Source organism: Paroedura picta, chromosome 3, assembly GCF_049243985.1.
Source record: "Paroedura picta isolate Pp20150507F chromosome 3, Ppicta_v3.0, whole genome shotgun sequence".
In the NCBI taxonomy this organism is placed as follows: Eukaryota; Metazoa; Chordata; class Lepidosauria; order Squamata; family Gekkonidae; genus Paroedura; species Paroedura picta.
The window spans coordinates 174,178,139-174,193,053 of record NC_135371.1 but is presented as its reverse complement, the minus strand read 5'-3'; the positions used below and the strand labels follow the sequence as shown (position 1 = coordinate 174,193,053).

At 56.6% G+C, this 14,915-nt stretch overlaps 1 protein-coding gene across 2 annotated transcripts in view; it reads right to left on the bottom strand.

Annotated features, from left to right (window-relative positions):
• Positions 1-1,350: 1,350 nt before the first annotated feature.
• The window catches only part of IQSEC2 (IQ motif and Sec7 domain ArfGEF 2), a 161,892-nt gene continuing 148,327 nt past the window's right edge, over positions 1,351-14,915 (bottom strand). For both annotated transcript variants that reach the window (XM_077329741.1, XM_077329739.1), the window contains 8 exons: positions 13,425-13,591; positions 12,191-12,330; positions 11,950-12,075; positions 11,230-11,329; positions 10,454-10,615; positions 8,663-8,836; positions 7,417-7,466; positions 1,351-6,962 (listed from right to left, as the gene is read on the bottom strand). In XM_077329741.1, the coding sequence (XP_077185856.1) occupies positions 5,904-6,962; positions 7,417-7,466; positions 8,663-8,836; positions 10,454-10,615; positions 11,230-11,329; positions 11,950-12,075; positions 12,191-12,330; positions 13,425-13,591 (1,978 nt within the window). In that variant the 3' untranslated portion in view covers positions 1,351-5,903. The remainder of the gene's footprint in view (positions 6,963-7,416; positions 7,467-8,662; positions 8,837-10,453; positions 10,616-11,229; positions 11,330-11,949; positions 12,076-12,190; positions 12,331-13,424; positions 13,592-14,915) is intronic.

The following is a 14,915-nucleotide window of genomic DNA, read 5'->3' as shown; positions in this document are numbered from 1 at the left end:
GATTCTCAAAGCGGCTTCCATTCGCCTTCCCTTTCCTCTCCCCACAACAGACACCCTGTGAGGGAGGGGAGGCTGAGGGAGCCCTGGTATCACTGCCCGGTCAGAACAGTTTTATCAGAGCCGTGGCAAGCCCAAGGTCACCCAGCTGGCTGCATGTGGGGGAGGAGCAGGGAATCGAACCCGGCTGGCCAGATTAGAAGTCCGCACTCCTAACCACCACACCAAACTGTTGGGCACACATAAGGGCTCGCAGTATGTGCATCACGGACACCCACAATGTTCAGACCTAACGGGTTTTGATCATACTGACCTCCCTCAGACGTCAAAACACAGGGACACACAGGTGTATGTAATTCCCTCTCCCCAAATTTCAATGGGGGGGGGGCAAATGCTTATTTAATCTGTTATGGCCAGTTCTGGTCCTGCAGTTTATTCATATCGGCTGTTCTGTGTCAGGCGAAAACCTCGGCCAGCAAATATTTCTTAATCCTCCCCTGGGGAATGGGAAATCCCGCTGTGGGTTTCAGCAAGAAGGTTCAAAGTTGGTGGCTGGAGACCATGTTACAACCTGTGCCCAGGTACCTGACGCTGGCTCACCTGGAGAAAACAGCCACCTTGAGAAGTGGACCCTAGAGCTGGGGTGGCCAAGCTATGGCTCTCCAGATGTCCATGGACTACAATTCCCATGAGACCCTGCTGGCAGGGGTTCATGGGAATTGTAGTCATGGTCACCTGGCTATACCAAACTGTGGCTCTCTAGATGTCCATGGACTATAATTCCCATGAGCCCCTGCTGGCATGGGGTCATGAGAATTGTAGTCCATAGTCATCTGGTTATACCAAGGCCATGGAAATTATAGTCCATGGTCACCTGGCTATACCAAACTGGCTCTTCTGATGTCCATGGACTACAATTCCCATGAGCCCCTGCTGGAATGGGGTCATTGGAATTGTAGTCCATAGTCATCTGGCTATACCAAGGCTATGGGAATTGTAGTCCATGGTAATCTGGTTATACCAAGCCCATGGGAATTACAGTCCATGATCACCTGGCTATACCAAGCTGCGGTTCTCCAGATGTCCATGGACTACAATTCCCATGAGCCCCTGTGGGCAGGGGCTCAAGGGAATTGTAGTCCATGGACATCTGGAGAGCCACAGCATGGCCCACCCCTGCCTTATCCCCTACCAAGGTCCCTCCCTGCCCCAGGCTCTGCCCTCCAGCCCTCCAGGCCTTCCCCAACCCAGAGCCGACAGCCCTAAATTGTGTGTGTTTTCCTGCCTGATCCCTTACCCATCTCCGTCTCCAAACCCAGCTCTCGATCCAAAGAACACGCGAGAGACTGCCTCTTTGTCACACAGCAAGGACAGTTAGTCAATTTATGAAGCATCAAATATACAGTTTCTTATGTACAAAGTGGACCAGAGTTATTTCCCCCCCCAGGGGGGGGAGGGAGATTGGAAATGGGAGAAAAGTCAAGGAATCAAAAATACAGTCAAGTTTGGAGACTTCTAGCCCTGAGCTCCAGGAGGCGGGGTGGGGTGGGGGGCTGCCCTGAGCAAGGCGGCCCCCTCCTCTTGCCCCTCAAGGCCGATATTTATAATATATAAGTATATACACGGGAATCTCTGTACAGCGGCAAACCCGACACAGGAAATGCAGTGCAGGGCGGGGGGGGGACAAAGTGCATGCTGGCAAGGGGGGGGGGCAGGGTGGGAAGACCTGTCAGGAGGGGGGGCGGGGGGGAGGGAGGGAGGGAGAACAGGAGCAACTTTCAGCTAAACCATCACTCTGAAGCGACAGGCTGGACTCCAGGCTTCCTGGCGGGCTGCAGAGGGTGGAGGCACGGAGGCCTGGCACTTGGAAGTCCAGGCTGGAAATGGCAGGGCACCTCCAGAACGGGCACTCAGTGCCCCCCTCCCCTCGTTTTTAATTATCGTTCGTTCGTTCCAAAACTGGTGAAGCACGTGAGACCAAAACAGGAAACCCTGAACAAGCCCACGTGAGACATAAGTCACAAAAAGCTCAGAGGTTCTGGCTGATTGGAAGGCAGCCTCCTCCTAAACCATTCTTGCAGCATTGGGGAGCGGGGCAGAAGAGCCTGCCGCATCTCTGTACGAGTCACTGACCTGACAACTTCGGTTACAAACATTCCCGCTCCACCAGAAGTTGTTTAGGAAAACGATGCTTCCGTTAGGCATTTAAGATAAACTCACATTCCCTCCCGAAGCAACAGCAGTTTATGGGGTGTTGCTTCCTTTGTTTAATTTGTTAAGAAAATCCTAAAGCAGCCCGGAGACTTGAAAACAAAAAACGCAGACCCCCCTCCCTCCCACTTCGCAGCCGGCCTCCGACTCGCTTTGACGTCTCGGGCAAGGAGTTTGGGCTTCAGTGGAGGGATCTCATCTTTATTCTAGTGGGAAAGGAATCAGGACTAAAGTGCATCTGAGCTCAGGATCCGGGGTAGGGGGGCAGGGGGGTAGGGAGGAGGGGGCTTTGTGGTTGCTCCCACGCAGGCAAACCGGGGACGACGAAAGAGTCCAGCGTGGCTGGATCCATCTCGCTCGCTCCTCCTCTTTCTCTAACTGGGGGGGTGAGGGTCTTCAAAGAGGCAAACGGCTCCCCCACACACCTTGGTGGTTCATTGCAAGCCCTGGGGCAGAGGTGGGGCAGGTGTGGGTGTGTGTGTGGGGTGGAGCGGAATAAGAATAGCCCTTTATGAATAAGAACCGGGAGGGCGGGAGAGAGCCCCCTTTCCTGCCTCACTCACTCTGCAAAAATATTTTGGACCGAACCCCCGCCTCCCCGGCTCTTCCTCCTTCATGTAAACAGCAGCATACCACAAACGTGCAAATTAAAAAGGGGAACCCTCTTGCCTCCCTACCCCACCCCCCACCCCTGGCAGTTGCTCTCCGGAAGGAGTAAGGCAACAAGTGGGTGGGCGGCGCCAGGAAAGGCAGGGGCAAAGAGGCTACGTCAAAAGGTCACAAAACACTCTTCCAAAATTAAAAACAAAATTCCTTCTTGGTCCTCAAAAGGGTGCTGGTGGGGGGGAATTTCGTGCTGGAAGCATCCAGAAAGCCGAACACCAAACATGCAAGCGACTCGAGGTGAGCGTCACTTGCGCAGGTGTTGTGCCCCCTCTGCAGAGCATGGCTGGGGGGGCACCTTTGGGGGTGCAAGGCTCTGCCCGCAGATGCCGAGTCCTTGGGGAAACCGCCCCCCCATTTGCACGGGGAGGGGTGCAGTATAGGAACACCTGGGCAAGATCCACACTCGAGCCAAAACTGACTGCCGAACCCGGGGGAGGGAGTCCCTCTTCCCTCCCTGCCATCTCATGCATCCTCGAGATACGTGCTGAACGGAGACGAAACTGACCTGCGATGCTCACTGCTGAACAGCTACCGGGCGGCGGTGGCAAAAGGGGGCCCTGCAGCAGCATTCCTGGCTTCTTCAAGCCCCTCTTTCCGGTCATTTTTCCCCCAGAACCAGCTGGGGGGAGTGACTGCGGAGAGGGGGGCAGCGAGGGGGGGGGGAAGGGTTAAATATTAACCGTCTCCCCGGCTGCTCTTCAGCAAATTGCACTTTTCTCCTGCTGTCGAGCAGCTGTTGGCTGGCCTTCCCGACCTGAGCTGGCGAAAACTACATTTGGCCCTGCGTTCTTGTGAGTCTTTCTTGCGGCCCATGAAGAGAGGCATACCTGAGGCCCCCAGGAATTCACCAGCTGGTGGGACTTGCAAATGCCCTTCTCTTCTACCGCAGCCTTTCCAGCAAACAGGGAAGCTGAAGGGACGGAGAGCTGCTTTCGAGCGAAACGCAGCCTGCAGGACACATGCCTCCACAACAGTGGAAGGCCCACACAGAGTTTGGGCTGGGGGAGGACTGGTGGGGACAAGCCGAAGCTCTGGCTCGAGCCGGGCCCAGCCGCCCAAGCAGGGTAGGCCTGGCTTCGCCCACACAGCTCCAGGGGAATCCGACACGCTCAAAGTGGTTTCTATCCGGCCCGGGGGAGAATTCAGGTCGGCATCAAAACCATCCGGCTTTCTCCTGCCCGCAAGCCAGCAATTTGGTGCTGGAGGGACGGGAAAGATACCCCCCTGCACTCTTTTGCTTAGTCGCCGACATTCACGCTACCTGAGTTCACGGACAAAGAAGCTCCAAATAAAACGGGGGCGACTGGATAACTTGAAAAAGTTGCTCGGAATCAAAACCGAGAGGCCTTTCCTGGGCGCTCATCGGAAAGCGACGGCCGGTATGTGAACGAGACACGTGGACGTCAGCTGCCGAAACCCCCTCCCGGACAATGGCCCTTCGCTGGACAGCGCTAAGCACAATCCCTGCTGCGAAAGAAGTGGCCAGCAGATGAGGAGCCCTCCTTTGTGTTGGCGGAACCCGGGAACAGGCGAGCGAACGAGGTGTGGGACCCAGCCAACGATTCTCTTGGCCCGTTCGAGACTTCTAAACCAGGCCTGCCTCAGCAGGGGTAGTCAAACTGCGACCCTCCAGATGTCCATGGACTACAATTCCCACGAGCCCCTGCCAGCGAACGCTGGCAGGGGCTCATGGGAATTGTAGTCCATGGACATCTGGAGGGTCGCAGTTTGACTTCCCCTGCTCTAGAGTCTAGCATCTACATGCTGCTTCACACAAGAACTAGAGGGGTGTCTGTAGCTGTTCCTGGACTATACCGCTTCAGAAAGGGGTGGGGTGGGGAGACGGCAGCCCTATCAGGGAGTCTGTTGGAATGGGGCTCAGTTGAAGCCTCCAAAAATTCCCTATGCTTTTCGCCAAAAGGTTTTATCAAAGGGAATCTGTTCGTCTTTCAGTAGTTCATCAAAAAAAGGAAGACTGGGTTTTTATACCCTGCTTTTTGCTGCCCAAAGGACTCTCAAAGCGGCTTCCAATCGCCTCCCCTTCATCTCCCCACAACAGACATCCCGTGAGGTAGGTGGGACTGAGAGCTCTGAGAGAACTGCTGTATGAGAACAGCTCTAACAGGACTGGGACTGGCCCAAGGTCACCCAAGCTGGCTGTATGGGGAGGAGTGGGGAATCAAACCCGACTCTCCAGATCGCAGGCCACCGCTGTTAACCACTACACCACGAAAAGATTATCAGATTCCCCTGACCAAACATTTTGACGAAAGTGTAGGGAATTTGGGAGGACTTAAACAGAATAATAAAATATTTTTTATCCAATTTTGCACCACTGGCCTTGTTTTTTATACCCTGTGAGTGGTGTGGCTCTTTTCTGGTCATGGCTCCCCCCAGCACCTGCTTTTCTACATGTGGGGAGATGCTGTCAAGATGGTCCCCACCCCAGTCCAATGGTTCAGTCCATGAGCACTTTTACCACCTCGCAGACTGTTCTGGTCAGCTCGGGTCGGTGCTCTCTGGCCCTCTGCCAAACCCTTTCCTTTTGCAGCACATTTAACCAATGGGGGAAAATCTTGCCCCTTAGCAAGCACATGTCGCAAAAAGCATTCGGCGCGCATGATTTCTTAAAAAAACCCAAGAATTCTGCTTCTGCCCAGCAAAACTGTCCACACGCGTCTCCCAACAGGAAGGGTAGAAATGCCGGCAGGGCAGCCCAGCGCATCAAAGCCCGAACGTGACACTGGCGCCCCCCCTCAGGTCACGACTGGCGTCGCAGGTCCGGAGGTCTTCCTTTTGGAGCCGCTCCCAGACGCCCCCTCTGCGTCCTGATCCTGGGGAAAGAGGGACGGGACGTGGTGTGGGGAGGAGGGAGGGGTAATACGCATAAAAGTCTAGACCCCCTCCTGCCCCCTCAGCCCCGCCCTGCCACGTCAACTGGGAGGGGGGTCGGGGGGGGAGGCCCCTGGTTCTCTTATATTTATATATTTATAAACTATCAACCCCCCCGCCCCAAGGTTCTTCCCGCCTCACACGACGGTGCTAATTCTGTTGACTGGTTTCTGTTTGGGGTTGGGGGGGCCTTGGGAAGGCATGGCTTGGGGCCCCCCCTGGTGCATGGGGATGTGCTGAGGCAGCGGGGAGGTGGGGGCTGCAGGGGAGTGGGGGCTGAGGGGCGTGTGGGGCGAGGGGGGCGGGAGGGGCGGGTAGGAGGGGTGCGGGGGGATGGGCGAGTGAGGGGGCACCATGGAGGGCGGCCCGTGGTGCTGCGGGGGAGGGTGTCCGTGGTGCACAGGGTAAGGGCCCATGCCCGGGGGCGGAGGGGGCCGCTGCAGGAGCTGTGGGGTGTGGTGGCTGAAGATAAAGTGCTTGGGGGCCTGCGGCCTGTGCAGGGTGTGCTGCCCGGGGGGCCCCGGCTGGTGCAGCTGCTGGGGGTAGGTGTGGGCGAGGGCGTGTTGCGGGGCCGGGCTGTAGAGGGGCAGCGGCGAGGTGGGCTGGCGCCCGTGGGGGAACGGCGGGTGCTGGGCGGCCGCCGCGGCCATCTGGTGGGCCCGTTTCTGCTGGCTGGGGCGGCCCAGGGTGTAGTGGTGGTGGGGCTGCGGGGTGGGGAAGGCCGGGACGGCCGGCTTCTGAGGAGGGGCCGAGAGCGGGGGCTGCTGGGAGTAGTGGAAGCGCTGCACCTGCGGGGGCAGGGGGTTGGAGGGCAGGGCAAGGGGGGGCGGCGGCGGGGCCGGCTGGGGGGGTGGCGGGGGCTGCTGGGGGTAGGGGGGCGGGGGCTGGGCAGAGGGGCCGTGGCAGTACTGGGCGTGGAGGGCCTGCAGTTTCGACTGGCTGCCGTCGGGCAGGGAGGGGTGGCTGTGGTGGGGGTGATGCGGGGGGAGGTGGTGGTGGGAGGACGAGGCGGACGACGAGGAGGCCGAGGCCTGGCTGGGGGGCGTCTGGAAGGGCCCCTTCCCACGCTTGCTGCCAAAGAGGGAGCCCAGGAAGGACGAGGAGTTGGACGGGGGCCGCGGCTGGGGCTTGTACTCCTCGGGGGGAGGCGGCGGGGGCACTCTCTGGTGGGGGCGCGGACTGCTAATAATAGACCCCTGGAAGGAACGGGGCGGGTGGAGGGGGGAGAAAAACAGAGAGAAAAGGACAAGGCAGAGAGAGAGAGAGGGAGGGAGAAAGAGAGAGGGAGAGGCGGGGTGTCAGACCGTTGACTTCGCAAAACCATCCGCTCTGGGTGGGTTTCGGACTGCCCTAAATGTTCTCCAAGGCTGGACGGGGCAGCTGTTTCTCTCTGGCCTTGGCCTGAGCGCAAGGCATGCTGGGAAAACCTGACCCACGCTCCATCCCCGTCCACCCCGGCCAAGGGGGCCGATGCCGCCTCCTTCGGAGCCCCCGAACACAAGGAGAGGAGGAGGCAGACGCAGAAGCAACGAAAGGACAGGCAGGCTGGCAAGGCACAGAGGAGAGGGAGGGGTGGGGCGGCCCCTGTCCGCATACATTCCCCCCCCACGATCCCCCCACGCCTGGCTTCTTCGCCACCCCCCCACTTACTTCGATGGTGCTGTCCAAGGATCCCACGCTGTTACGGCGGCCCCGCTTGCCTGCAATAGAGCAGGGGTTAGCGAGTCCGGCTTCCCGCCCCCCCTGCCCCCCCAAAGCGGCCCTCGGCCGGGAGCAGGCAGCCTCCCCGCCCCACCCCACCCTCCAGGGGGAGCAGCAGAGCAGAGGCAGAGTTGACAGAGGACAGAGGAGGAAGGACAGAGAGGGGCTGGTCGCCCCTGGTCTACTCCTGGGTGTCGCGGCGTGCGGGTGTTACGTTAGCGTGGAGCGGGCCCGTGAGCTGGCCGGCGACCGAGCATGCGTTGGTCCTCCCCACCCAGGTTTCAAACCCACACCCTCCCCCAGCACAAAATACGCAAGCTGCTTCTTCCTGACGCCCCCAAATGCCGTTTCTCAGAATCGAGGAGACCGTCCCGTCCTTGGCTGACTTAGACCGATTCTCACAGAACCAAATTATGGGGATCCAATTTAATATTCTTGCATTGTCTAAAAGGGAGGCCCAACAGAATGAGAGCCGGGATGGGGCAGAATGGCTTTGATTCACCCCGGAAATGTTTTGTCCGAAGTCGAATGGTTTTAAAAATTGGCATCTGCCCAAATATCTCTGAAAGGCCCAGGTATACAAGACGGGGGTGAGTGGGGGTGGATTCTATCTCTGCCTGTTCCTGCTTGAAAGGATTCCCTGCAAGTAGAAAACCAAACATTCTAGGGAGAAGGGTTCAAGGCTAACATGCTATTTTTCTAAATGCAAGGGTTTTTTTTCCCCCATTGTGTTTTCAAGTGGAGCATTCAAAGGAGCAACTGTTAAGGCCTAAACTGATGGAGAAACGACCTGGCTGCTTGAGTCTGGCGGACAAACAGGCTGGTCCAGATTTAGGACTCTGGAGGATTCGGAAACTGCCCTCCAGAGCTCCAAAGGGAGCCCAGAGATCGAATGGCTGGGCACACACGGAGGTTAGGTGCAGGTTGTGAGGTCTATGGACATCCAGATCCATCAGCCACATCGGCTGTCGCTGGTCATGCCAGAAAAACAAACAATCTCCAAGTCGTGCCACGAATTCCAGATTGTGCTGCCTTGGGCGGCCTTCCCTTTTAAAGGCAGGTCATGGGATTTTTCCGCTAGCATCGACCCTGGAACGGCCCTTCCCCGTGCCACACGTCTACCACCCTCCCCACCAGCCTTGCCCGGTCCCGGGGCCGTGGAAAGATCTGAGTGTCCTGATGCTCAGCCCCTCACCGGCGTCGGAGAGGTCCCGGAGGGAGCTGCTGAGGGCGCTGCGTTTCAGGCCTTCTCCCACGGTGTAGGCGTCTTCCAGGCTGCTCCGGGTCAGCGTCCCGTTCACGGTGTCCTTGGGCCCCGAGGAAGGGGAGGCGTTGGGGCGCATCACCCCTTTCTGCTTTTCCAGCTCCGCTGTGGGGGGGGGGGAGAAGAAAAAGACAGCGACAGAGGCGTGAGTTCGCCGGGCTTGCAATCTCTCAGCCTCGGCTCTTTGAGCCACAGGAAGCCCGAATTCTACGAATTCTGGAAACGAGCAACTGAAATGGCAAATGGCAACGCAGTCCGAAAATCCTGGAGCCAAATCTCCCTTAATTGTTTACCTTCCTCTTTCTACATCTCAGTGTCCGGTCGGTCTGTGGTTTTTTCCCCTCAGCCAGGCTCCAATAACAGAAATTTAGCCTGGCTGGGAGAAAAAAAATGCCCTGGGGACAGAGCTGTAGAGAGTTAAAAAGTGGGTGAAGGGAAGGTCTGGCTCTCCTTCTGCTCTTTAAATCAGTGCTAGTCAACCTGCGGTCCTCCATAGACGACAATTCCCATGAGCCCCTGCCAGCGTTTGCTGGCAGGGGCTCATGGGAATTGCAGTCCACGGAATTCTGGAGGACCACAGGTTGACTCCTGCTCTAAATCACATGTCTCTCCTGCTTCATAAGGCAGACCCGAAGGGTCAGCTGCCACTGTGTCTAGTTCAGCTCCAAGGAGAATGCTCTGGGTGGTGTTGGACACGGCATGTCCGGTCCACGAGAAAAGGATATCTCTGTTACGCTCGACAGTCAGCAGTTGAGCTGTTCCACGGGAGCCTTGACTTCGGAAAGCTCATCCCGTGAAAATCTAGTTGGTCCCTAAGGCGCTACAGGACTCGAATTCAGCTCTTTGAAAGCAGCCTGACACCATTGCCCTCTGAAACGACCTGTCATTGATCCAATGGGTAAGGCACGGACAACGTAACCTTGTCCTAAGGAACTGCCTTTGCCTTCCCCTCTTAGTTGCAGGATAAAAAGTCGGGCCAGTTCAAATTCCAAAAATTCGTGACCGGTTTTGCCCGCAAACTTCGTCAGAGGAGTCTATATGTCTTGCAGTTGTTTTTTAGCAGCTTCACTCTTTCTGAAGAGCAACTGCAAGAAGAACCCGATTCCCCTGACGAAGTTTGTGGGCGAAACGCATCATAAATCTTTGGGACTTGAACAGAGCCCTAAAATATTTTTGCCTCATTTTGGTCCTATAGTTCAGTGGTCCCCAACCTTTTTTCGGCTGGGGACCGGCAGGGCAACTGCCCCGCCCGCGCAGCATGCATGCGTGGCCGCGCATGCTCGCTACTGAAATTGTGCAACACTTTCGCGCATGCGCAATTTCAGCCGCGCAGCGCGCATGTGCGCATGCACAGCCGGGCCGCGCATGCACGATGTGCGGCGCGGCCCTGATTCCCTCTCCCCGCCCTCCCGCAGTAAGAAGCTTCCCGGGCCGCTAGCTTGCAGCCTGGGAAGTTTTTTACTGCGGGGGGGCGGGGAGAGGGAACCGCGGCCCGGCGCCCTGGCCTTCGCGGCCCGGCACCGAGCCGCAGACCGCAGGTTGGGGACCACTGCTATAGTTTATCTCCTGTGCCTGGAGCGGCTCTTCATTTTCGTGGCTCCTTTGGTTTCGAGCCACGATACAGCAATGAGTTTCAACGCTTTTGCTCCTGTTCTTTGCCCGGAAGCATACCCGTCCCCTGCCTCCCTTCCCCGTTTCCCGTCCCCTCCGTAGATTACTCACATTCCACGCGATACTTCTCCATCTCCTGGACCTCCGCGATGGATTCCCGCAGGTCGCTGGTAAACCGGAGCCGGTCTTGCAGACTAGGGGCGTTGAAGATGATCAAGACTTTCCTTTCCCCGCCGGGGACGGCCGAGAGCAGCTTGATCCCAAATTGGTAATCTGGGTGGGAGAGTCAGAGGCCGGGGTGACTGCAGGCTCGCTTCCGTTCGGGGTGGGGGAGAGGATGTCGGGCGGGGGGGGCGGGAAGGATGGGCCAAAGAAGTGGGGCCCTCGTGCAGAGGCCCCCAACATGGGGCGCGAGGCTGATACGGCACCCAGCAATACCTTTTCTGACCACCGCCAAATATTTTTTGAAAGTGGGCAGGGCGAGGCTGGGCTTTTGCCCAGTCAAAGTTTCTGATAGGTGGTGCAGATTTTAAATGGTATTTTTTTGAATAGCAGCTTGCACCACTGCTCTTCATTATGTGGCTGCCATTTTGTGTTTGGCTCCGCCTTCCATGGCAGCCATTTTGCAGATGCTGTGTCCGAATTCCAAAGGGGCCAGCAGGCTCAAAAAGCTTGAGGACCCCACCCCCTAGAGTGGTTCTGACCTTCCGTTTCATAGAGAAAGGCCAGTGGAAGAGACAGATGGAGTGGGCAGCCCAAGAGAGAGAGGACTGGGCAGCGTGTATAGGACCGCTCTGTCTTAGCACAGAAGTCTGGCCTGGAATGCAGGGGGGTGGGGCAAACAGTGCGCCCCATAACACCTCTGGGTCTGCCGTGGGGACACTCACAGGAATTTTGGAAGAGCTGCAGCTGCATCTCGACAAGAGGGAAGCTCTGGCGGAAGCTGTAGGTCACAAGGATCTTCTTCTTCTGGAATATCTTTGTGACCTGAAATGTCATCGGGGAAGGAGGAGAGAAGGGGATCAGCCCTGAGCAGAAAGGACAGCTTGTTCTCCACCCGGAAGTGCGACCACTGCTGAAAAAGTCACTGAAGAAGATTGAAACGACTTGTGTGAAAGCACTGAGGAAGACCCCCTCGGGGTCGAAATGCATTTGGTCCATTCTAAGATGGTGTGATGTTTTAAAATTATGATGACTATTTTTTTAGTATGTTGAACTAGTGCACTTTATGTAATAAATATTTTTAAAATGTTCAAATGATTTTTACAGCTCAACCTTTGGGTTCCTACCCTCTGAATGCAACCAGACTGCAGTCTGAATGCAGCCAGGCTACCCTCTGAATGCAGCCAGGCTACCCTCTGAATGCTACCAGGCTACCCTCTGAATGCTGCCAGGCTACCCTCTGAATGCAGCCAGGCTACCCTCTGAATGCAGCCAGGCTACCCTCTGAATGCTGCCAGGCTACCCTCTGAATGCTGTCAGACTACCTGAGTAGGTTGCTGACTGTCCACCTTTGCCCAGGCTTGTCAAAACACAGCAGCTGGCAACAGCAGAGTTCATTTCCACCTCACCACCAGAGCGTTCGAATGTTCCTGCTTCCTCCTTACCACTAACAGGTCATTGAAGAGGAAGACCTCTCTTTGGTGCACCCCAAGCCTCTGGGGCCGGTTTGGATCCGGGACCTCGTAGAGCTGGCAGCAGCAAACCAGGCGCCTGTGGGGCAGTGAGAGGACCTGGGTAGGGTAAACAGGAAGATCGTGTTGGACGGAGAACGGAAGAAGAAGGCAAGTGTGAGCCCCAGACCCTCTTCCCCTTTTGGAAGGTGCGACGAAGGCTCCTCCCACTCACCGGCTTTTTGCCTACAATCATTCGCTCGACTGCTTGGACCTGAGAGACGTGGTCGTCGTTGGTCCGCAGCTCCCGGCTCTGGATCCGCTGGTAGATTCCGACCAAGAGGTCGCGGGGGATGTCCTCTCCGTTGTCCACCCCTGAGGAGGAAGCGCAAGCAAATCCAGAGGATGGCCCAGGCGAGACCAAATCAACCCTCGGATAAGAGACTCCCAAAGGAAATCCCGGGTTGCCAGGAAGAGGCAGGCAACGCAAACCTCCTCTGTCCATCTCTGCCCTGACCTGGGTAGACCAGGCTAGCCTGACCTTGTCAGATTTTGGAAGCTAAGCAAAGTCAGCCCTGGTTAGTACTTTTTTTTTGGGGGGGGGGACTAGCCAAGGAAGCCCAGGGTTGCTGTGCAGAGGCAGGCCACGGCACACCACCTCTGTCCATCTCTTGCCCTGACCTGGATAGCCCAAGCGAGCCTGATCTTGCCAGATCTTGGGAGCTAAGCAGGGCCGTCCCTGCTTAATACGTGGATGGGAGACCACCAAGGAAGCCCAGGGTTGCTGTGCAGAGGCAGGCCACGGCACACCACCTCTGTCCATCTCTTGCCCTGACCTGGATAGCCCAAGCGAGCCTGATCTTGCCAGATCTTGGGAGCTAAGCAGAGCCGTCCCTGCTTAATACGTGGATGGGAGACCACCAAGGAAGCCCAGGGTTGCTGTGCAGAGGCAGGCCATGGCACACCACCTCTGTCCATCTCTTGCCCTGACCTGGATAGCCCAAGCGAGCCTGATCTTGCCAGATCTTGGGAGCTAAGCAGGGCCGTCCCTGCTTAATACGTGGATGGGAGACCACCAAGGAAGCCCAGGGTTGCTGTGCAGAGGCAGGCCATGACACACCACCTGTGTCCATCTCTTGCCCTGACCTGGATAGCCCAAGCGAGCCTGATCTTGCCAGATCTTGGGAGCTAAGCAGGGCCGTCCCTGCTTAATACTTGGATGGGAGACCACCAAGGAAGACCAGGGTTGCTGTGCAGAGGCAGGCCACGGCACACCACCTCTGCCCATGGCCCGCCTTGAAAGCCCTAAGGGGATTGCCGTCCATCAGTTGCGATCCGCCGGCACTTCCCGCCACGCAGCACCGCCGGCCTTGCCCAGGGCGCACGCACTCTCTGTTCGGAGTTCAACGCATTTGGCGCACAGGCCCAAAGGACCCTTGAGATCCTCTTCCACCGAGATCTTCGCTCACCTCGCAAGTTCTTGATGAAGTCGTCGAGTTTCATCTTCCTCTCGGCCTTGACGCTGGGGCTGTACATGTCAGTGTTGAGGAGGATGATGGCGAAAGCCAGGATGAAGATGGTGTCCGGGTTCCGGAACTGACGCACCAGGGGCGCGTTGCAGACACAGTAGCGCTGGCTGCAGAGAGAGAGAGGGAGAGGGAGCGTCTGAGCACGTGGCCAGGGGAGGAAGAAGAGGAGGAGAAGAGCTGACCCGGCTTTTTGCTCCCTGGAGGAGTCTCAAAGTGGCTTACAATCGCCTTCCCTTCCTCCCTCCCCCAACAGAGACCCTGTAAGATAGATGAGACGGAGAGAGCTCTGAGAGAACTGGGAGTGGCCCAAGGTCGCCCAGCTGGCTGCATGTGGAGGAGGAGTGGAGAATCGAAGCTGGTTCTCCAGATTAGAGGATGCTGCTCTGAACCACGACACCGAGCTGGCTCTTAAGGAAGTTGATCTGGGGTTTCGGGTCTTTGTCCTACCCGAAGGAGTCTCAAAGCGGATTACAAACACCTTTCCCTTCTTCTCCCAACAACCCTGTGAGGCAGGTGCGGCTGAGAGAGCTCTGAGAGAAATGGGACTGGCCCAAAGTCAACCAGATGGCTGCACGTGGAGGAGAGGGGAATCGAATCTGGTTCTCCAAGTTACTGGCTGCCACTCCTAACCATGACACGAAACCGGGAGAGGTTGCAGTCCAAAAAAAACAGCCCAAAACTTTTAGTCTTATTCAGATCAAATATTTCTATGCCGCCTCATGAAGAAATATGGAGTGTTAATTATGCAAGTAGGAGACAAATTTAGAATGAGGAACGGTTTAAAAATGGTACATAAATGCATCGCAATGCATATAAAGATGTTACAATGCCGAAGGAGAACGAGGAGAACTTTTGGGTAAAAAGGTACAAGAAAGCGGGTTTTGAACAAAAATATCCTTTTGTTTTGTTACAGCAAGATATATAATAGACTTTCTTTTGAACTTGGATTTATTGAAGCTGTGGCTAGAATGGAGAAACGACAAAAACGTGTGATCTGTAGCAATGATGATATATTAATAATATAGTTGTAAAAAAGCATCGGTTATGAAATTTGAAGTGTCTGAGAGCCAGCTTGGCGCCGTGGTTAAGAAGGGCAGCTCCTAAGACAGTCAGTTTGGTGTCGTGGTTAGGAGTGCGGAATTCTAATCTGGCATGCCGAGGTCAATTCTGCACTCCCCCACATGCAACCAGCTGGGTGACCTTGGGCTAGTCACAGCACTGATAAAACTATTCTGACCGAGCAGCAATATCAGGGCTCTCTCAGCCTCACCCACCCCACAGGGTCTCTGTTGTGGGGTCTCAGGCCAAGGTCTTTCCCATCCCCTCCTGCCTGGTCCTTTTCCCTGGAGATGCCGGGGATTGAACCTGGGACCTCCTGCCTGCCAAGCAGAGGCTCTGCCACTGAGCCAGGGTCTCAGGCCAAGGTCTCTC